Source organism: Poecilia reticulata, chromosome 6 (assembly GCF_904066995.2).
Source record: "Poecilia reticulata chromosome 6, P_reticulata-male-v2, whole genome shotgun sequence".
Taxonomy (NCBI): Eukaryota; Metazoa; Chordata; class Actinopteri; order Cyprinodontiformes; family Poeciliidae; genus Poecilia; species Poecilia reticulata.
The window spans coordinates 5210825-5232926 of record NC_088835.1 but is presented as its reverse complement, the minus strand read 5'-3'; the positions used below and the strand labels follow the sequence as shown (position 1 = coordinate 5232926).

Sequence of the window (22102 nt, the reverse complement as noted above, 5' to 3'; positions counted from 1 at the left end):
GCTTTCCTCAAAAAACTGAAGACTATGTTTAGAACTTTGACTCGTTTAGTCTTTGTTCCACTTGGTTCTAAAATCACACAGGTGCTTTGGTGTTTCTACAGCAGACCAAACATCCTGTTTATTGTTCTCGACTGAAACGCCGCTCAAACACGTTTGTTTCCAAGAAGTTTAGTGTTTTTTGTACTTTCGCGCTACCGCCCGGCTTCCCTCTGATCCCCCTTCAATCTGCTTTCATTCGACTCCAGGGTCACAGAGTGGGGCGGGTGGGGGGTGGGGGGGTGTCGGACGGGGACATTGAAGCCAGGGGCCTCCGCTTACCTCTTCCTGTATCCAGGCGCTGTAGCTGGGAGGCGTCATGGTCAGCTGGATGAAGCTGGCGCAGAGCAGGAGCAGCAGCAGGATGGGCGTGATGTACTTCCACATGTAGTAGTAGAAGCGGTACGGAGTGAAGCCCAGCATGTCCTTCAGGTCTTCAAAGAATCTGGGGAGAAGCAGGAGGAGTGTTTTGTTGTTTCGCCGAAAACACAGCATTTCTTGGAAATCGAGCGCAAAGGATCGTGCCGGGAGGTTTGTTTGTGTCGCCTGCTGCTTACTTGTCGATCCCGTAGAACCAAGCGATGGCCACGTTCTCCAGCACCACCACGATGAGCAGAGGCAGCGTGGCGGAGTAGTCGTCGAACATGGTCACAAAGTAGTTCCCTGAGCGCTGAACGAACAGGAGGCCGATGGAGAAGGCCAACACGCAGCATCCCACTGCAACACAGAGGAAGGGACTCAGCAGGCTGTGTCAAACCTAAGGCCCGGGGGTCAAATCTGGCCCGCCGTAGGTTTTTACGTGGCCCTCCGAACTCCAAATTACGCCAATAAGTCCCTCCAGTTTTCCAACAAATCTACAGAACTCACTCAAATTCACACAAACTCAACAGATTGCCACATTTCTTTCAGATTTTTAAATGTAAATTTTTTTTTTTTTTCAAAATTGGCCAAGAACAACATACATTAGCACAAATTTGTTAAAAATTCCTTACAAATATTTCTAAATTAGTGCCACAAAATATGTTATTTTGATTACAAAATACCCTCACAAAAACCATTGCAAAATCCTGGACAGACTGATCAGTGTGATTTCATTTTACAAAACACATGAAACAAACAACAAATAACTGAAACCAACACCTATTTCTTGACATTTTAACAGCTGAATTGGTTTTATCAATACATTCTGGAACAACTGGCCCTTTAAGAACATTCAAATTCTTCACCAAGCCTAAAGAAAACCCATCAAGCCGGTTTTTGGCAATAAGTTAATTCTTTTTCTGGTGTCTGAAAAATGAGTCGCTTGAAAAATCTTCGGCAAAGTAACATCACTGCCTGTTACCTAGCAACTAAAGCGGAGCTTCAATACGTTTGGTCAGGTGGTTTTACCGCTGTATCTGCCTTACAATGGCTGCTGGAAAAGATGAGTGTTTTGTTGTTCATCTACCATCCAGAAACCACTTGTTACACTCTTAGTGACTGTGCTGGAGGCCCTACTTCTGCTTTTCAAAGATGTATAGTTGTATAATTGCACGTCAGTTTGCAGCCATTTTCACATGTGCGTGTAAAAGTTGAGTTGGGGAGGGGGGCGTGGCCAGAAGCAGCTCATTTGAATTTAAAGTGACAAGACGCCCTAAAGCACCTCAAAGAAGACTAAAATCTCATTATTTAAGAATGATTTTGTAGAAAATATAATGTAATGACCTTGTTTTGTATAGAACTATCCTAACTTGTTCAATGAGACATAATAGGTCACGTCTAAAACTCAAAATATTCTTTTAGATTTGAGAGGTTTTGTCTTCAGCAGGTCTGTTTTACATTTCTGCATGAAATTTTGTTATTTGGAATTGAAAGCGACCCTTCACTCTCCTGTTGGATTCCAGGAGAGCAACATAGTGATGTGTTTAGTTAAAGCAATGACAAACTCAACTGTGACAATCTCACCTCATCTGCCCTTCATCTCTCCTTCAGCTCTATTATATTGGTGTCTAAAAGCTAAAACATTTCTTATGGCCGGCGGTAATATTTCTGGTCAAAGAGCTTGTTGCTAGGTGACCACTCCCTCTGACCTGTAAGGAACTCCTTGCGGACTTTGAACGTGTCGATCAGCGGGGTGAGGATGCCCTCGATGGTGCCGAACATGCTGCCGAGGCCCAGGTTGATCAGCATGAGGAAGAACATGACGGACCAGAAAGGCGAGGCCGGGAAGTGGGTCATGGCTTCTGTGAAGGCGATGAAGGCCAGGCCTGTGCCTTGGACAGCCTGGTGGAGGGAAGGAAAATTCAGTTATCAGACGTATTTCATGTCTTCCTAAATCTGTTTCTAGGATGTTTGCAGATTGGATTCTCTGTTTCAGAGGAAAACTCAGCTAACTGTTCAGAAGGCTATCAAAATGTCCCGTTGAATTTTGATTTCAGACTAGAAAAGTTGTTGGTTCTAAATTCAATATAATACACATAAGACGTAGTGATAGCCATAGATTTTTCAGAACTTTGAACTGAATAATGGATTTTTTTAAAGCGTGGAGCATCATGGGAACACAGCTCGTTTAATGGCAGTTTATTTTTTGAGGCAAACATTTGTATATTTCATAAAGAAAGAGCTGCAGCCTTTTCCCTCAAGGTGAGTTCCTGGTGACTGCTGAATGGCTGCATATATGGGTAATTTAAACATATTTCAAAGACTTTCCACTCCTTGAAGTTACACTGAAGAACTTCTTTACTGCAAACTGATGCACTTAAACAGAATCGGTATAAAAGGAGAACTCTGTGAAGGGTTGACATTTCCTCACCAAAATTCTACACTGATTACCTGAAAATATTCAAAGACGACTTCAACTTTCATTTTTGAGCTGTCTGTGTTTTTTGTTTGTTTTTATTTTTATTTTTTACCATTACTCTGGGATTTTAACTGTACAATAACAGTTAACAGTTTGGTCAATTTTCCATTGACAACAAATGGAAAAATAGCCAATTGGCCAATTCTGGCGCATTTACAGCAATGCTAATTAATTTGCTTTGTATCGGGGAAATAAGTTAATAAATTAAAAGTAAATAAATAAAATAAAATAATAATTGTAAATGTGTTCTGATCCAAATGTTAAATTCTGTTGATATTACTATTACTATGTGAATGAGAGTTTATGAGAGAAAAAGACAATTTAGCAAATAAATGGATGATAGAGAATGGTCAAATCTAAATGATAATTTAATAACTGAAAGACCTTCATGTATTTTGAAACCTTATTTTAGGCAAAGTGTGATCAAACTGACAACTAGTTCAACTGGAACTTTAAATGGAGAGAAATACTTTATCGGCTTGTGTTGCTAATATTAGCTAGCCTGGTTGCTAGTATTAGCTAGCCTGGTCACTGAGGCTAGAAATGAGTGAATCCTCCTTGTAAAATAATCAAAAAGCTACCAGGTAGTCACAGAGTCATAACTTTATTTTAACAGTTTACACGTATTAAGAGGAAAAAACTCAAAATTTGTGGATTTTTTTTCTTTTTTTCATGTACCTGGTTGAGCTCATCTTCGATGCTGCAGGAATCCAGCCCCAGTTTCGGGTACTCATCCTCCTTCACCCCCTTGATGATCTGTATCATCTGATGGTAGTCCTCAGCAGTGACCTGACTGACCTGCGTCAGGTTGATGTGGTGGGGAATGAGGCTCGGTTCAATGCTGCTCCCCAGCAGCGCCACGATCTTATTAGTGTTTCTAAAAAAAAAAAAAAAAATAGAAGATTGAGCATTTCAAAAACGAATCATTCAGCCCTAAAAGTCTGTTTTTAACTGATCTCAGTCTGCTGTCGGACAGCGCTCACTTACAGAGCGACACATTTGCTGTTCATGATGTTGGCTTTGAAGCCCAGCACGGCGAACACCACCAGGGTGGCCAGCACGGAGGTGAAGAAGTTGATGAAGGACACCAGGACGGCGTCGAAGTGGCAGTTGTTGTCGCGCTTGTTGTAGCTGGAGAAGGCGATCACGCCGCCGAAGCCGAGGCCCAGCGCGAAGAAGACCTGCGTGGCAGCCTCCCGCCACACCTTGGCCTCCAGCATGATCTCCAGCTGAGGTCAGAGCAGATACGGCCGGCTGTTAATGCTCGCAAAACAAAACAAAAATTTATAGAACCAGACGGCATTTATAATTTGAGAGGATCAGAAAGAATTTTTTTAAAAAAAGAAGAAAAGAAAAACAGAGTGGATTTATTTTTACTTTTAAGGATATTTATGCAAATTGCCATTTACATTGATGGACTGATTGATGCTGAGATGATTATAATATAATAAATTGACTTTTCAGATAAGGGGGAGGCAATATAAGATTTTTTCCCCTTCAAACTGCTCCTTTTCATTCAAAACTTTAGTTTATGTTAAAATATGTTCAATTTAGACTGTAAATGATAAATAATATATGAATAAATATTAGATCTCATACATCAAAGAATACAAGGGAACTGATGTATTTAAAATATTCTTTAAACGCTCCTTTTAAAGCTCCATAAACGTCAGTGATATTAGCTTACAATAATTTGGTCAATATAAGGTGATTTGTTTTTATTTTTTATGATTTATTAAAAACCAATTTAATGCAATCACATGAAGGTAAGAATAAATGTAAAGATTTGTTTCTATGTGTTTTAAAGTGAAGCACCCAGAAGCTCCTGTGACCTTTCCTCCTGTAAAGGGCAACAATACAATGATCTTTTCCAGAACATTTACCATCCCACCCTGTCAGACGACAGCTGTAAACCTTCTCCATAACATTTCATATTTTCCATACATCCCCCCCCTCGGCCCGTTAAGCTCGGAGCAGGACGCGCTAAGCGGCTGTGATGTCCGCCGGCTCTTGGAGACGTCGGGTGACGAGACGCAGCAGACACAAAAGACAGACGTGCTCTGCTGAAAATCACCGTCTCGGGCTGGCTGGTTACATAAGGACGGTGTAGCTGTTGTTTCCATGGTGACATGATTCTGTGGCCTGCCATGCTATTGGCTGCTCGCTCCCGAGGAGTCAGCCTATCATGTGAAGATGTACTCTTTGAGCTCATGCAGGGAAACTATCAGGGAGTAAAGTGAAGGAAGTGTAAAAGAAAAAAGAAAAAAAATACCGAAGAGTGTGAGCGAATATTGACCAACTACTAGTATAAATGGTGTTAATAGAGGGAATATTTCTAAATCTGTGTAGAATAAGGGAGCGAGCAGCTGTGACTCTGTTCCTGAACGGAGGAATGCTCTACCTTGGGCGTGAACATGTGTCGAATCCCGTCGATGGAGCCCTTCAGCAGCAGGGCCCGAACCAGGAAGCAGATCAGGACGACGTAGGGAAACAAGGAGCTGAAGTACATCACCTGCAACGAGGAGAGAAGTCCCGTTTAGTCCTCAGAAAAAAAAAAGATGTCAGAATAAATGAGTCTTTGAAAAAAACTCTTAAAAATAAATGTTGTTTTGAACTTCCTTCCTGACTGTCACAATCACTCGACGGGCAAAGCTTCTTTACGTTCATGCAAATTGAGAATATTATTAAAGACTCCAGTTTGCAACATAAAGATGAGACGTGCGCTGAGTCTGTGGTTTGGTTCTTTGCAGCTGTGTGTTAAAATACCTCCATATTGCTCATCTGTTTCCTGAAGCGTGGCCTGGTCGCCATCATCGTGTGACTTCATCTGGTGAAGTCTAAACTAATATTATGAGCCCCACATATGATGGTGAGTCATTTAAGCTTCATGTCATAATGGAGCTGTTTCAGACTTTTATTTTAAGGAAGAACATAGATTACTATTAAGATGCCCTGTGTTTACACAGTTGCTAAGAATGGGTGCCTCACTGGAACCAGGTTGTAAACATTATCTACTTCTTTAAAACTTTATGTGGCAAGATACTTCAAAACATTTCAATGTTTTCAGAGTTTATAATAATAGATGAAATGAGCAAATTAACAAACTGTAAGCCATGAGGTGATAATACCCTCCCTGGCTAACTGTTAGCCACTAGTAATGCTAAAACTAGCATCTACTTTGTAGGCTTTTTTTCTATTTGTAGAAACATAGAAATGGAGATTATAAAGCTCGTTTCACACTGTTTCTCACCTTAGCATGTATGCTAACATGCCAAACGTTAGCATGCGTACTAACATTTGATATATAACACTAACGTTTTATATGTTAGCATGTCAAACGTTAGCATGACATGCTAACATGGCCTATACATGAAGAAAGAAAAAGGGTTTTGTGGCACAGTCAGTCCTGTCAGGTTTATAAAACATCCACTGCTGTTGAAGCGCTGCCTTTCGGAATAGTGCATGTGTGTTGGGATCAAGAGTGTGAAAGCCATACTTCTACAGTCTCTTTGAAAATTGTATTTTACTTATTTTGGTTATTTAATAATCATCTTATATTCTGGGCATGATTCTCTAAGGACTCCTCAACATCTTCAGATGCAGAATGCCTGAATTAGTCAGAAAATTATACTTACTTTTAGTTTCAAGGATGACGCATGGCAGGTGAGTGATACGTTGATAGATTAAGTGAGATTAAGATTGGGTCGTTCCAGTAATTTGAGTCACGGTTTTGTTTATTCTGTAACAACGTCGTAAGTATCCAGTATTTTTTTCCCATATGTATGCCAACCTGATTTTTGTGCTGATCAAACTGTATTGCAAAGTAACAAAAGAATAGCGAATAGCAGGAAAGGCAGATAATGTAGTGTATATATCATTTTGTCTCTTAGGCTGGATGTAGGATCATTGAGGAAGTCGGCAATAGCTTCTTTTTTTTTGTAATTGAGAGATTTGCATCCAAATTTTTCTGCAGTCTGTGGAATTTTCTTTTGTGGTTCTTGGCCACGACTAGTTGTTGACCCAGATGCAAAACCCATCATTAACCGACGGGCATGTTTGATCAGACAAGGTGAGCCTCAAAGACGGAGAGCGGGATAAAAGACCTGAGTCATCCGCCCAAGACACGGTGACACGTGGATTTACAGGATGGGCTGTGAGGGCGCGGCTGCAGACTCTCTGAGGTGGTTTGCGGTTGAGTCATAAGCATGGTTAGGTGAATCAGAAACATTATGCCTGCTGCTTGGTGGTCCATATGCAATTCTGAGCTGAGTTCTCTTTAGGTATGGCGCAAACTTCTACTGACCTTTTTCAGTTCTTTGGGCAAGGCTAATGATAATACATGCTTTCTTACTCAAGATTATTCAAAGCAACACAAAAGCAAAATCGGTTTCAAAATAAAATTTGAACCAACAAGTCAAAAGTCCAATTTGAGAAATGTATTTGTTTTCTTCACTTTTTTCCAGCTGCTGCTCTCGTCAGGACTTGTCTTTGGACAAGACCGATGATAAAGCAATTTTGTCCAAAGACAAGCAGTCTGGGCTTCATCCAAGGCTGTGCTTTCGTCTCAAACCTTGATCGGACTCATCCTAAAGCCAAACAGTTTTAGGCTTCAGATCCTCGACTTTATGTTTTGTAAAGAAGAGACCTGTATGCTTCAGGATAACAAGCAGCTGCATCCTGCAAAAAGGGTCAAGTTTTGGGAAATCCCACTGTTATCTTCACGCACAGGTGCAAACGCAAAGATTTTCCACGATGATGTGTAAACATTTTTATTACACACAGTGTGTGATTCTTTAAAGTCTAATGTGTCTAATAATCTGTCTTAATCCATAAAGTTACAGATTATGTTCCCCAGTACATCACATTGTAGGCAAAATACACCATCACCACCACAAGACCAATTTTATTTATTTTTTTGTCAAACTCCTGGCAATTAAACCAAGCCAAAAAGGCGCACATTGCCATGGTAACCAAATGGTCTGATCCCTTTTCACGCCCACACTCACACATACACACACACACACACACACACACACACACACACACACACACACACACACACACACACACACACACACACACATGGTACAGAAACACTGATTTTGGCTCAGAAATTTTTTGGCAAAGGCTTTTGTGTAAGCTGGGTAAGTGTGAGCATTTCTATTTCTATTCTTTTGTAGCACAGGGAACAGAATCGTTTGTAAGATAACCGGATCAGGAAAACTCTCTGGAAGAAAACGTCATGCACAGTGGTGTGGATATGTTTTGGTTTGGATAAACAGATTTAAAATACAATCAAAAAGTTTGTGTCTGTTTAAAAACAGGTGTAGACTGGATATTCAGGTTATTTCAGTAAAAAAAACAACAAACAAAACAAAATAGCCGTTTTATTGGTTTTCATCCACATTTGTTTGGTTTGTGCCAACTCTGCTTGCAATAAATTTCCAATACAAGCTCCTAGAAGTGGTATAATTGAGAAAAGTTTAACTGTGTCAAGGATATTCCACAGCAGTATAAAGTTGTAGGCAAACAGCTAATCTATCTTGTTTGCTTTTGTCGTTTCTCTTCAAATTTCCATCCAGTCGTGGGGGTAGAAACCCGGACAGAGACGTTGGACTAGGGGATATGATCTATGCCCATTATGATCGATGAAAGAGATGGTTTGAACTTCCTCTGTCTCTGAATTATTACAGGATCATGAGTTGGAATCACAAAGACGGTGTCTTTTCAAGAACAGACAAAAAAATATCCGCTTCATAAAATATCCAGAGTAGATTTGTTCAGATTTATTATTATTCTACTGTCCTTATGTGAATCGATATATTTCCACTTTGCCTACACCTGAAAGTCCACCACTAAGGGATATTTCTATTTTCTTTTGTATTATAATGTAGCTGACTGTTTTTTTTATTCCTTTCCAAAGTGGAGATTTTTCAAAACCAGATGGAACCAGAGACCACGCAGACTTTATGTTCTGATGGCAATGGAAGTTTCAACCACTCCACTTCTGAAAAGTCTCGCCACAGGTCGGATGTAGAGGGGGAGATTCGAGGAACGGCTTATGTCCAGATGGAAAGTAGGAAATCTCGTTTAGCTTTTAGCAGCGTGTCCTCTGTCTCTGGTGTGTTGCATCCTGTCCAGTTCACTTTGGGAGTCTAACTTCCGCCTACATAACTCTGACAGAGCTTTCAGAGATGCTTCCCAGCTTTGCCTACATTATCTTTTGACACTGTTTTCTGTGGAAGTCAGGCAAAAACCTTACAAGTGGGGTGCTGTGGTGGCGCAGGGGTTAAGCAAAACCTACATAAAGAGGCCTCAGTCTGGCAGTCGCAGGTTTGATTCCCAGCTTGGTGACCTTTGCCCATTACCCACTTTCCTGTCAATTCACTATCAAATAAAGGCCACTAGAGCCAATAAAACCTATTAAAAAAACCCTACAAGTAACATTCAAAAAGATGACCAAGGTCAGTCAAACGACCTGCTTAAAACCTTCAACCAGAACATCGTCTTTTAAAGACCAAGACATTTAGTGAACTGTGTTCATTTCAGTTGCACATTCTTGCGGTTCAAAGTTAATCAACATCCCGCATCAAAATGTATCCATAAAAGATTAAACCCAGAAGCACAGGCCTGACTTTGAACTCAGAGGGACACGGTTAATGCTGGTCATATGACTGGAGAAACTTTGCAACGATTAAGATCACAATGTAGAGAGGAGATGACGAGCAGGGAGAGCAACCTTTAGCTGGTGGGGCTAATCCCTCCGGATGCTTTGTTATACTAAGCTGAAGCAAGAAGTCCTTTAAAGATCATAAGCAGTTTAAGAAACATTTCATGAGAAAGATTTATGAAGTCACATCTAATCGGTCACTTTAGACCCTTTAGATTGAGCTAAAGTGAGCTAATTATACCGGGGAAGACTGACAATGCAAAAGAAGACTTTTTGTATTAGCACTTTCAGATTGAGAAGTTAACTGAGCCAACTAGCAGGATTGTAGGGCAGCTGTAGTAACCCATTTTCTCTGCTCTACTAGGTTGCTCTTGGAAACCATTCTCACATCATTTCCTCTACTTCTCATAAAAAGGTGCCACTAAATGTCTATATTTAACTTGGAAGTAATAGTAGGGCTCTGCACCTTCCCTGAGGACTGGATTCCCTTGATCATGGCGAGGCACACCATGGACCAGGCGGCCAGCAGGCACACTGTCATCTTCCAGTTGAGTCCTCCGCCCTCAGAGATGTTGTTGGAAATGTCCAGGGCCTCACGGTACCAGTAATAGGTGGTGGCCGAGCTCTTCTCACACTCTGGCACCACATCTGTGGTTCCAAACCAAACAACAGTCAGGTTCAGAGAATGGCAAGAGTCATTTCTGCACCAAGAGACGTGCAAGAAAAAACCCCCAGCAAGATGCACGGTTGGTCAGTCACACAAGTTGGTTTGTTAGTTATTGATATAGACGTGTGAACTACGTATTCTAATTATGGTCTAGTTTCTCTGTTTAACTCTTTACAAGTAATGCCTCAATTTACCTTGTAACTACAGCAACGTTCACAATAAGAGCCCTAACCACATATGAACACTTCTGATAGCATAAAGCTAATTAAAGCAGTTAACAGTAGCATCAGATGTCTCAATGCAGGTGCATTTTGTGTTCAGGCTGTAATTTATCCCTGAACGATGTTATTCAATACATTCTGAGTACGTTGGTAACAGAGTGATGAATAATAGTAACATTGATGTTGAGGTTAAATTGATAACTGTAATGAATTAGAGAACAAAAAAATCCTGATACCAAATTTTCAATCAAGCAAAAATGAAACTGAAATTAAAGTCGATTGTTTTTCGTGAGGCAAATTAGTTTGAAACTTTAATATCAACTGTGCTGGACAAAAACTGACAAAATTGTACAAACTCATTTGAATATTTTACTTTTTAAATAAAGTAAAATATTTACTTTATAAACATAAATGTTTTCATTCTTTCAGAGCAATGCTTGTAGAAAATCATAACACCATGATCATAATTTTTTACTGTTTAAAAAAATATCGTAATAAAACATATTCATCATATCAACCAACACTGTGGAGCCAAACAGAAGATATTCCAGAAAGTGATTTAGTTAGACATTAGTTACCTAGTTTAAGAGAAAAAAAACCCAAATGTTACATGTTACTGGTGTCTTACATGTACTGGTCTTGTTCTTGACAAGTGGACATTCATGCCATGGTAGCGGCTGCTGGAAGGACTGGGAGAAGTAGAACAGACTCCAGCTGATGATGACATTGTAGTAGAGAGCCACAAAGAAGCACACCTGCAAGCAAACAAATAAATGAGGCATAATCTTCTTACCGGTATCAAGGTTAACCAACGTTTTCAAGTTACCATTTCAAAGCCACTAAAACCTTCTGTCATGTTATTTGAGACTTGGTTGTTTGTAAATATTTCAGCTTATGAAACATAAATAACACATAAATAATCAGCCCATCACCCTGATTAATGCAACATGTCTTCTAACTTCCTTTTTTATGGACCTTTTTGGTCTGGAATAAAGATTGATTGATTGATTAACTGAAAAGGATGTAAATGGTAAAATGCACAATGTGCATCATAAATTATACTAAATCTTGTTTTTTTTTTAATCCATGCATCAAAGTAAATACATTTTAAGAATTAAATATATAAAATACAACTGGCATAGTAATTTATTTTAGCAGCAGAACTATCCCTTTTCCTGTTTTTAAAAAGTGAAATAATGTATTATTATACAATTTTTTTTAAGTGTTAAGAGTTATTTTATTACCTAAAATGAACACTGAATGATTGTACGTTGGCCTTTAAATACAAAATGTATTATTTTCTCAAAAAGACTTGCAGGTTTCTTGTAAAAAATAAGCCTCCTTCTGTTCCGATTCAAGGATTAAATAACTGAAATAAATACATTTTTTGTATGAATCAATTTCTCGTGTAAAAATGTTTTTAAGAAAAACATTTAGCACTACTTTGTAACACTTTGACCTTTAATGCTTTATGCTACTTGACATCTTACAGAGGCATTGCATCAGAAAGATCAATGTTTTGTTTTTTTTGGTGGGGTCAGCTTTCACTTTGTGAGTGCGGAACAGAAAACTTCCTGCCGTCTGACTCACCACGCAGCTGGCAAAGCCGATGCCCCCCAGCCGAGGGCTGATGTAGTTCCACACGCCGATGCTGCCCCTGCGGATACGTTGGCCCACGGCGAGCTCCAGGAAGAACAGCGGGATGCCAATCAGGACGAGCAGGATCAGATAGGGCACCAGGTACGCTCCTGCCAATCAAAACAGAGCGCACCACGTGCTTGATGAAGCAACACGCAAGGGCAGGAAGCCATTGCATCAGATAACCGTGACATCAGCAGGTTTCATTTCCTCGAAGCAACAATGCATATGGGACGACTGACACACGGTGCTCTTTCTAAACATCTGGTGTGTTTTCATCTCCCTTGTGATGTGTGGTGCAGTAAAACTATTCTGGAAGCTATAAAATACGGCGAAGTCTTAAATTAACTCGGACTACAACTGCATTATAAGTTTACGAGTTGAGGCTGATTTACCAACATCAGAGCAGGCCTTAATGGTGTGGTAGAGAAAGATAAAAAGAGTCACATCTGTAAAGGCAGAACTCTTGCAGGTGTAGATTGGAAACCACAACTTTAAAGGGATTTAGAGAGTCAACGAGCTTTTAGATCAGATATTGTCTCTTTTCCTCTCAAATCAGGGGAAACTAGATAATGTGGTGAAGTTCCTTCCCTTTACCCTTGTTAAGGTCACTGTGCTTGTATGAGACCAAGTGAAAAAGCAACTACTTGAGAGTTCCAAAGAAAAAACACCAGAGAAACGGAAAGGATCATCTGACATTTACAAAACAAAAAAACATCTACATAAGCATCAAGTCTTTTGGAAAAATATTCCATGGTCGGAGAAAGCCAAATGAGCCAAACGTTCATTGACAGCTTTTGATTTGGGCCGTACATCTTAATGCCAAAGGTGGCATTAAGATTTTACACAATTTTATGAATGACGGAAATGCAGCTACATACAGCCAAACAAAGTGGTTGTGTGATGGTTTGTGGTGGGTTTACCTCTTTGGGTCCTGGACAATTTGCCATAGTTTAGAATATAAAAACAAATTCTGCACTATTGCACACAATCCCAAAATACTATATCCAATCATAAGGTTGTTAAATGAAGTGTTTAACCTAGTTAAAGTCTGGATTTAAATCTGATTGCCGTGCTGTGGCAGGAATTAGTTTGATGATTTGAAACATTTAGAGACACCATTTTCTACGTGGCAATTCTTTTTCTCAGCATTGCATTCTGTAGTTGTCTATAAAACATTCTGTTGGGTTAAGCTTGTTCTAGTCTGACTGACCCCTCAAAGTGTTAAAAGTCACATATTCACACAGCGATTTGCAGATAGAATCAGATTGGATTTCAGGGGACTGAAAGGTTGGGGGTCTGGAACCAAACTCAGCGTCTCTCCTGCTGAGCCACAACCGCCCCGTCATGTCTTGTAGACAAACCACAACAACAGATGTGAACTCTGGTGGGTTGGTGGTATTATGTCTGTTTCAACAGATCTTATTGTTCCATATGGCCGGGCGTTTATTGAAATTTTTTTCCTGGGTTCCGCTGTCCCTCCCAGATTTGACCTAGGTGGGAGTGGCAATACAAAGGAAAATCAGCATGAGTGTCCCTTCTATGTGTTGTTCTTAGGATGTGCTATGTATGACCTGCTTTTAATATCAAAACGGCTAATTCTGGTTTGCTCACATACAACTGATTCTTGGAGGGGAAACTCTGGTTTCTATTGTTCTCGAAAAAGAAACTCAACAGCTTCCAACAAAGTCAACGGTCTATACGGCTGTGTTTTGATTTGATCGTAATTTTCTACTTCATTCCTGGAATAAACCACCAGTCCTTTTGAATTCTTTTACAGTTCTTGAGCCTCAAAGCAAAATTTTAATGTATCCTCTTTTAAAATTGAATCATGTGTTGGAAATAAATAAACAATAAATGTGAACAATTAGTTTATTGTTCACATATAAATACTTTCTTGTAGAGATGTGCCGATCAGGTTTTTTCCTGCCGATACCGATCACTCACCCATCGGTGAAATAACTTCTGCATCGTCATTTATTTCCTCAAGATAAACTGCCTGCTCCTCAAATGGATTAACACAACGTTGCATTCTCTTTAAAGAACGAGATCACGGATACAAGTGGCCGAAATGGGTTTCCTCCGCAGGGTGGCTGGGCTCTCCCTTAGACATAGGGTGAGAAGCTCGGTCATCCGGGAGGGACTCAGAGTAGAGCCGCTGCTCCTCCACGTCGAGAGGAGCCAGTTGAGGTGGCTCGGGCATCTGGTCAGGATGCCTTCTTGACGCCTCCCTGGTGAGGTGTTCCGGGCATGTCCCACCGGGAGGAGGCCTCGGGTAAAACCCAGGACACGCTGGAGGGACTATGTCTCTCGGCTGGCCTGGGAACGCCTTGGGGACATGTCCCCCCCCAATATTGGAGACAGTCACATTTGTCCCCCCCCAATAATTTCACCACAGTTGCGAAGAATTTTTAAATCTTCCACTCGCATGCTTTTATTTTGAAGGCGCACAACAGCGCATTCAGCAGAGCGCTTGCTCCCCCTCCCACCATCCCCCTCTGAACGGCTCAGAGTAAAGGCAGCAGCAGACAGTCAGAGAAACTCCGTTTGAATGAGGTAAACTGTCTGTCAGGATGTTGCCATGAATATCGCTCGTTTATAACATATTGTTGTCAGTTTACTTTTATATATAGAACTAAATATTTTTGGTTAAGCGGTTTTAATTCTGGGATCGTCACATGTTCAAAATGTTACTGCTGTTTAAAAGTTAGCTAGTCTAGTCAGAATGATTTAGAATGAGACTGAAACAGCAACAAAATTAGCCTTTTTATTATTTAAAGTGAGCAACACCTGATCATACTGACCACTTAACATGTATTTATATTATATTATATTATATTATATTATATTATATTATATTATATTATATTATATTATATTATATTATATTATATTATATAGATATTTAGGAGAACAGCAGTGCTAGAATGACAAAGAAAGGTGAAGAAGCTCTGGTGAGGTTTTCGTTTAGTTTATTGAAATATGTATTAACTGTTTTTAATTTTGAAATAAACTAGACTATTTTATTATGAGAGGAGCACGTCAGTGAAGGCATAGGAGAGTCAGGTGGAGTTTCAGAGTGTGAAGATATAAAAATTATATTAATTTCAATAAAACCAGAAAGGAGAACAGGTGAAGACTGATGTCAGATTGATTTCTTTCAACGTTTCAATATTTTTTCATTATTTCCACACTATAAGGTTAATGATTAGGAGACGATAAGAAAAGTGCTTGAGAGGTTTAAAAATGAATTTGTGAAAATTTTTGCTACACAGTAAATAGAGTTGAGATGTATAATAATGTATACATCTGAAAATTAAGTTGTTTAAATTCTCATTCTGTATGATAAAAACATACTTTTTATCTTTAGTGCACATTCTGACACTGTACAGTACTGTAGTGTCTGTTATGAATCCATGCAGGAACACCAGGTTGCAGAGAGTCAGAGGAAGGCAGAGACAGAAACACATATCTGTAGATATTTCAGTTAAATGTTTGCGGCTGAAAATGACAGGAAAAAAACATTTAGGCTTTTTGCCTCAGTGTTTTTATGGCTCATGTTTGGTAAGTTATTGAATGCAGAGCTGGAAAGTGAGACTGAGCTAACAGTGAGGAGCTAAAGGTCTGTTAGACGTGAAAAGTATTATTTTTATTTATTTTGTAGATCAAACTGTTGCACTGATGTAGACAGTTGTTCAAGAAGAACAAAACTTGTTTTTTAGATTTTTTTGTTGGTCAAACTGCTGTATTGAGTTTAAAACTGCAGAGTCCTATTTTATGAGCTGTTTTCTACTTTGGTTTTAGAAAGAGGTAGAACCAATTCAATTACCAGTCAGTTTATATCAATGCATTTTGACCAATAATCAAGTGTCTTTTGACCAATAAGATATTTCAGAATCTGGTAGCTTGTCTGTGCTACCAGAGTATTTATCACCGATACCGATCACCGATACCATTTTTATTTTATTTTTTATCATAAACACTAACGGTTACATTATGTGGAAAAAGGAACCATGAATTCACCTTCATTTAGACAAAAACGTGTTTTTAATAATTTTTTCCAAGAAGAAAACTAAACAATACAGGCATTCTGCAAATTGTCCTGCTGTTGATAATACTATCTTTAACAGACTGATAACATATGAAGGCTCTGAAGAGGCTAAATAATGCAAAGAGTCAAAATAAAACCTCTCAACGTTGCCCAAAAAATTCAAGTATAAAACTTAACATTCAAAGGCAAATACAGGATCCATTACAATAAACAATCCAGAGTTACTGCATGGAAACTTCCTGATAGCATGGCGGCTAGCTGATTACTGCTAGTTCTGAGTGGCTGTTTCTGACTGAGCGGAGTAATTATGCAGAGCAGGGAGGAGATCGATTTTTTTTTTAGAGATTATCTGTCTCATGTTAGGACAGCAAAAGTTTTAATACGTATGTAAAATTAATTTTTTTAAGTTAGATGCTGCAGCTTTAAGCAGAGGTTCGGTGTGAGAGTCACTACCAGGTGGAGCAGAAGCGGCTTCGTCTGTGAAATAGACGAAGCCTGTAGTGTAGCAGCGATTCAACAGCGAGCGCAGAACCAGCGTCTTACATCGCAGCTCAAAGACTTAAATAATTTTGCGGGTTATTTGTTTAGCTTTCTGACCGTCATGCTAATCCGGGTGAGTGTTTGTAGCTGTGCGCTGCTTTACCTGCTATCTGATCCTCCATATGTCTTTTTTACTGCAGTGAGCCTCGATGTAGCCAAACTCCGTCAAGTATGCCATTGTTTTTATGGCGTATTAGCTTCGTTGTGTTGATGCATTTTGACGTGCTTGAATTTTCCACCGCAACACGCAAACTTCCACAGTCACTCAGTGCGTTATAGTTCCACATCGCTTAGGATTTGTTGCTGCGTGTTTGCGCAGTGTGAAGGAAAGAGGAGACCAGCTGCACAGGCAGGCTGCGAAATGAGATGCAGGTGATCGGTATCGGCAACAAGAGCCAATGATCACCGATCATGCACTTTTTCAAGAAAATCGGCCCGATTATGATTGGTGACCGATCGATAGGCACACCTCTACTTTCTTGGCTAAAAAGTATTAAACAGATAGGGAAAGGTATATGTATCTACTCTTAAACTTCCAAATGTCTCTCCTGTCTTAGCTTTTAGGAAGCTAGTTTGCATACATGCCGTAGGCACAATATGTAAGAACATGATTAAATGGATACAAAAACTAAAAAATACATCATCATATATATCCAACAATTTTCTTTGCTAAACTTTATTAGAGAACTAATAAAAGATATATATCTACTCTTAAAGTTTCAACTTTTGCTCCTATCTTAGCTTTTAGCAAGCTAGCTTGGATACGTTTATATATGTGTATATATATATATATATATATATATATATATATATATATATATATATATCCAACCTCTTTATTAGCTCTATCTATTAATGGTTAGACTGTAAATAGAAAGCAATACCGTGTAGTTTTTTTCTCAGTATACTCAACCTTTGAACCAAGTGTTAACCCTCCCCTGCAATGGGAGGGAGACAGAGGTAAGGAAGTTCTCTTAAAACATTGTTAACAACTCACTAAGGTCCTGAGTGAAATAGGAGTAGAAGGACTCTCACAGTGACCTGCTCCAAGCCCCAGATCTGCCATTTTAATCAAATTATAAATGAACACAGTAGGGTTCAAGGAGTTGCTTAAAGCAGGCTTGAAAACATGACAGAGAAGCAGAGGCAGAAAGATGCACCGAACCTGAACTAAAAACATTTGGCAAACTGTCCAGGATGTACCCCGCCTCTGGCCCAATGACCGCTGGAAGTCCCAGAATTATTATAGATTACATTGAGGTTTTATAGATGGAATATGTGGTATATTAAACTTTTTAGTAGACTAATGCTTTGTCCTATTTGATCAAAGCGATGTCTTGCTGTTGGTGCATTTGTTACCAAAACAAGCCTTATTGGATTTTGCATTCCATCAGTTTATAGTTCTGAAAAAATTACATCACCAAACAAAATATTCAGCTCCTCATGTTCCTATATCTAAGTCTAATTTGGTCTGTTATGGGGAAAAAACGTGATGTAGCTGCCTACAAACAATAAAATTAAACTTGTTTTAGTCAAACAATATATATATATATATATATATATATGTATATATTGGAGCCCTAGTTTTCAAGTTAGTGACCCAAATCGCCATTTTTAAAAGGAATAAAACAGCTTTTTTTATTAAAAAAAAATAAATTATGTTCTTATTTTTTTAGATTGACAGATTTTTGCATCGTTAAACTCAATAGTGCATTTCTAAATGTTCAAATGTGTGAGAAGTTTTTCTTTTTTTCATATGACTATGTATAGAGTGTAACAGGAATCTCATTCGACTACATTAGTAACTGTTGTTCTCTTGGTGTGGAAAGCTCACCGACAACTCATCATTTCTCAACAATAAAACACCCAGATTGAGAGTCGGCCTCCTTCCAGACGAACCCGTCCGTCTCAGTTGCATTTAATCTGCTTTCATGAAGCAGGCGACAGCTTTGTATAATCTCCGGGTGGGAAGCGCCTGCAGCTCGTTCCCACCTTTCTAGGACACATACGTGTAGGGTATTATCACCAGAGCATCCTCAGAACGCCTAATGTGTTCCTGATACCACCGCGTTCCCGTGTGGTTACTGTTAGACAAACACGGCTGATTTCCAAACGACTTCACAGGTTATTACGGCATATTGGTTCTCAGGAGGTCATGTGACACTTATTAGTCAAAAAGTAAGCAGACTGTCTTGTCGGGACAGACTAGTGGTTAATAATATGGACTTAGCTGATATATCTTGAAAAGATATAGTAGATATGCTGTAGAACATCTCTTCCTCAGTCAGAGATGAATTTTAATACTGAACAAGATTGTGCAGCACTGATTGTAAACACAGAGCATTGTGCATCTCTTTTGTGTTATTACAAAAGAGATGCACGATCTTTTCATAGGTTTGGAGTTGGAATATATTTAATAAAGCAAAAACAGAAGTGCACCTCTCACAGAAGGCTAGCACACAGAAATAAAATCACAAGCTGCGATGAGGTGAACATGTTTGTTCTTGGTTTATTTCTCTTAAGCTCCAGCTGAGTCTGACAGCCTCTTGCGCTCTTTGTAGTTTGTGGGAACATTTTGTAACATTTGGTGTGAAAACCAGACTGAAAAAAGGCTTTTTATGACTTGCGCCTATTTAAATGCCTTAGAAAATTTGAATTTGGAATATAAGGTTGTGCTTTTCTTCAGCAATGCCAGCTAACCAAATAAAAATGTTAAAATGAAAGAAAACCTCAACCTTTAAAGTTAAATTCTAATTTTATTAACTTATTCTCCACCATTTTTCAGTTTAATGGAGCAAACATTAGAGTTGAAATATCTACTTTTTGTATGAAGGTATGTACCTATGCACAAAATAAATATATACACAAATAAATCATTATCAGCCTAAACTCGTGGTCATAGCTAATTGCTCATTTCAACATACACCTTTCTGAAACAAATAGGCTTCAACCTTACATGGTCATGTGTTGACTAGAACCACAGAAAACCTGCTGTTGAAAACAAAACATGAATTTGTTTTTATTTACGCAACAGAAAAGTTACAATGAGAATATGGAAAAGATTTGAGGGAGCCCTCTTACTTTCCCCACATGTCCTCTATGCAGGAAACATGGGTGAAATTGATCAAAGTGAACAGGGTGGACTTTCTGTCACCTATCGAAACCAGTCTCCTTCCCCACCAAAAACAGTCACACCGTAATAAGGGTTATAAAATAATTGGATTTTCTGCTTTAAGGGAAGGAGCAACCCAAGCTCATGGGACGAGGACACAACAGTTTATTCAATAGAGTTGACAGATCGCTCTCGCAGAAACTACTGATGTAGTGAACAGCAGCAACAATAAAATTTAAGATAAAGCAACTTATTGCCTTATAGGGTTTTTTCCCTCACAAATAAAGTTGCCAATATTTCACATTAGCTTCAAGTGACTATTTAGGGCCAAAAATGCTGTTTTAAGATATGACAGATTGTCATCAGACTAATGTTTCGATAGCAATAATACTGTTCAGAGTTCAAACTAAGACTGTCGGAATATGTAATAAATCAATTAATCACATCATAAATGAAAACAAACTTGATCATTTCCATTTGCATGTTTGTTTTTCTTGTGTCTCTACGTCTTTATACCTAAGACCAGATGTCAAAAAAGCTTTAGTCTGGTGCTTTGGTTTCCACTATTCCCTTTTTCAAAGGGCAAATTGTTTACAGAGAATTCGGTATTTGTTGTTTTGTTTATTTATTTTGGATATTTTCAATGTCTTCCAGTTCCAGTGTTAAATGTTTGTTACAAATTAAATTGTGTTGATCTTTGAGAGTTTGCATTATTGTGCCATTACCATTATGTTACTTGAAAATAGTCAATGTTGTTGTTTACTGCAATAACTTCTGGGAAAATGTATTGTCCTTCAAAATGTGTAGTTGTGACAGGCCTAACAATAACAGGGTTGTCTTTTAAATGAGTTTGAGTAAAAACACAAACTTATCATCTGAAATCATATGAAAATTGATACTTTCAGCTGCTTCCATTCACTACTGCTGTTTTACAAAACCGCTGCCCGATCATAAAAATCAACATATTTGCGGACAACAAGCTAGAAAACCAACAAGTCAGTGTCATGTTTGAACCTTTAGCCTCGGCCATCCTGTAAACAGGCAATAATCACAGACTTACCACTGTTGCCAAATAACACCTTTAAGTGTCTAATTTAGCTAATCTGTTGTCTGACTTACATTATACTTACTCATCATTATATTTCCCAGCTGGATTTTGGTGGAGACGTGTGGCTTCAGTTCAACACCATTATTTTCTAATCAAAGATGATTTTCCAACAGAGAACCTTCTATTTCTAAAGCCACACATGCTTGATGTGTGCATGACGTCAGCTGAAGTAACATGTAAGTTGGACTTTGGCCTTTTCAAAGCAACCGCAAACATTTCATGTCACATACATTTGCTGATGATGTATGTAACAAGTCTCTTGTAAATGAGACAATGAGTCTCAAGAGATTTCCCTGTATAAGCAAAGGATTGATGAAAATAATAAAACAATACTTTTATTCTGGTAAATTTCAGACAGGGAGGCATGCAAGGATGATAGAGAAGATGCAAAGAATTAGGAACATTTTATCAAGGGTTTGTGCAGGTTTCACCTAATTTTTGGACTTTTTAAGACTTTTTTTTTTCAGATCATTCTTGTAGGACTAGTGCTTGACTGTGTTTAAAACCCACTAAACTTCAGCGTTCATGTCCACCAAATGCTGCTCTGCTGGATTAGTGTTACTGTGATATCAGTGGTGACCATTTCTGGGGAGCTTTAGCTACACCACTTCAAAACTGTGACATTTCTGGAGTCTCTTGACAACAGATTTGTGCTTTTCACACTCTATCCCTTATCCCCCGTAGTGCCAAGTATATATATTTTTAATTTGCACTTACCCATTATAGGTGGGAATCGCTTGCTGGCTAGCTAGCAAAGGCATATTAGCAACTAGTTAGCTATAGCCTCAACTGCCTCGAGTCATAAAACACAGCACGCGACTCAAACTTTTGCCTGACAGAAAAATAATGAAAAAGAAAATAAAACCCTACATATAATATACAACATTAAATAGTCCTGCCATGCAAATAGCTTGCTAGATATCTAGCAAGGGTATATTAGCAACTAGTTAGCAATCGATTCAACTGGCTCAATTCACAAGACGCCATAGATGTTTGCACGCGAGAATGTAAAAATTAAATTAAAGATAAAAAAATAAGACCCGTGAACAACATGTTTAACGCCAAATTACGCTTTTTTTTAAATCAAGACATTTTATGGCCTTAATTTTAGATACATGAAATTTAAGACTTTTTAAGGATGCACAGCCAGACACCCTGTTATCCAATGCAAGGTTTACATGTGTAGAAGTGAGTAGTTAGCCTGAGTCAACATTAAAGCA

The 22102-nt window shown here is 38.8% G+C and overlaps 1 protein-coding gene across 1 annotated transcript in view; it reads right to left on the bottom strand.

Moving 5' to 3' along the window:
• The window catches only part of slc6a15 (solute carrier family 6 member 15), a 28920-nt gene that overhangs the window by 1994 nt on the left and 4824 nt on the right, over positions 1–22102 (bottom strand). Inside the window, exons 3-11 of the mRNA XM_008410862.3 lie at positions 12024–12181; positions 11062–11188; positions 10012–10193; positions 5277–5387; positions 3863–4104; positions 3554–3752; positions 2106–2298; positions 594–753; positions 319–481 (exon numbers count right to left, since the gene is read on the bottom strand). Of these exons, the coding sequence (XP_008409084.1) occupies positions 319–481; positions 594–753; positions 2106–2298; positions 3554–3752; positions 3863–4104; positions 5277–5387; positions 10012–10193; positions 11062–11188; positions 12024–12181 (1535 nt within the window). The remainder of the gene's footprint in view (positions 1–318; positions 482–593; positions 754–2105; positions 2299–3553; positions 3753–3862; positions 4105–5276; positions 5388–10011; positions 10194–11061; positions 11189–12023; positions 12182–22102) is intronic.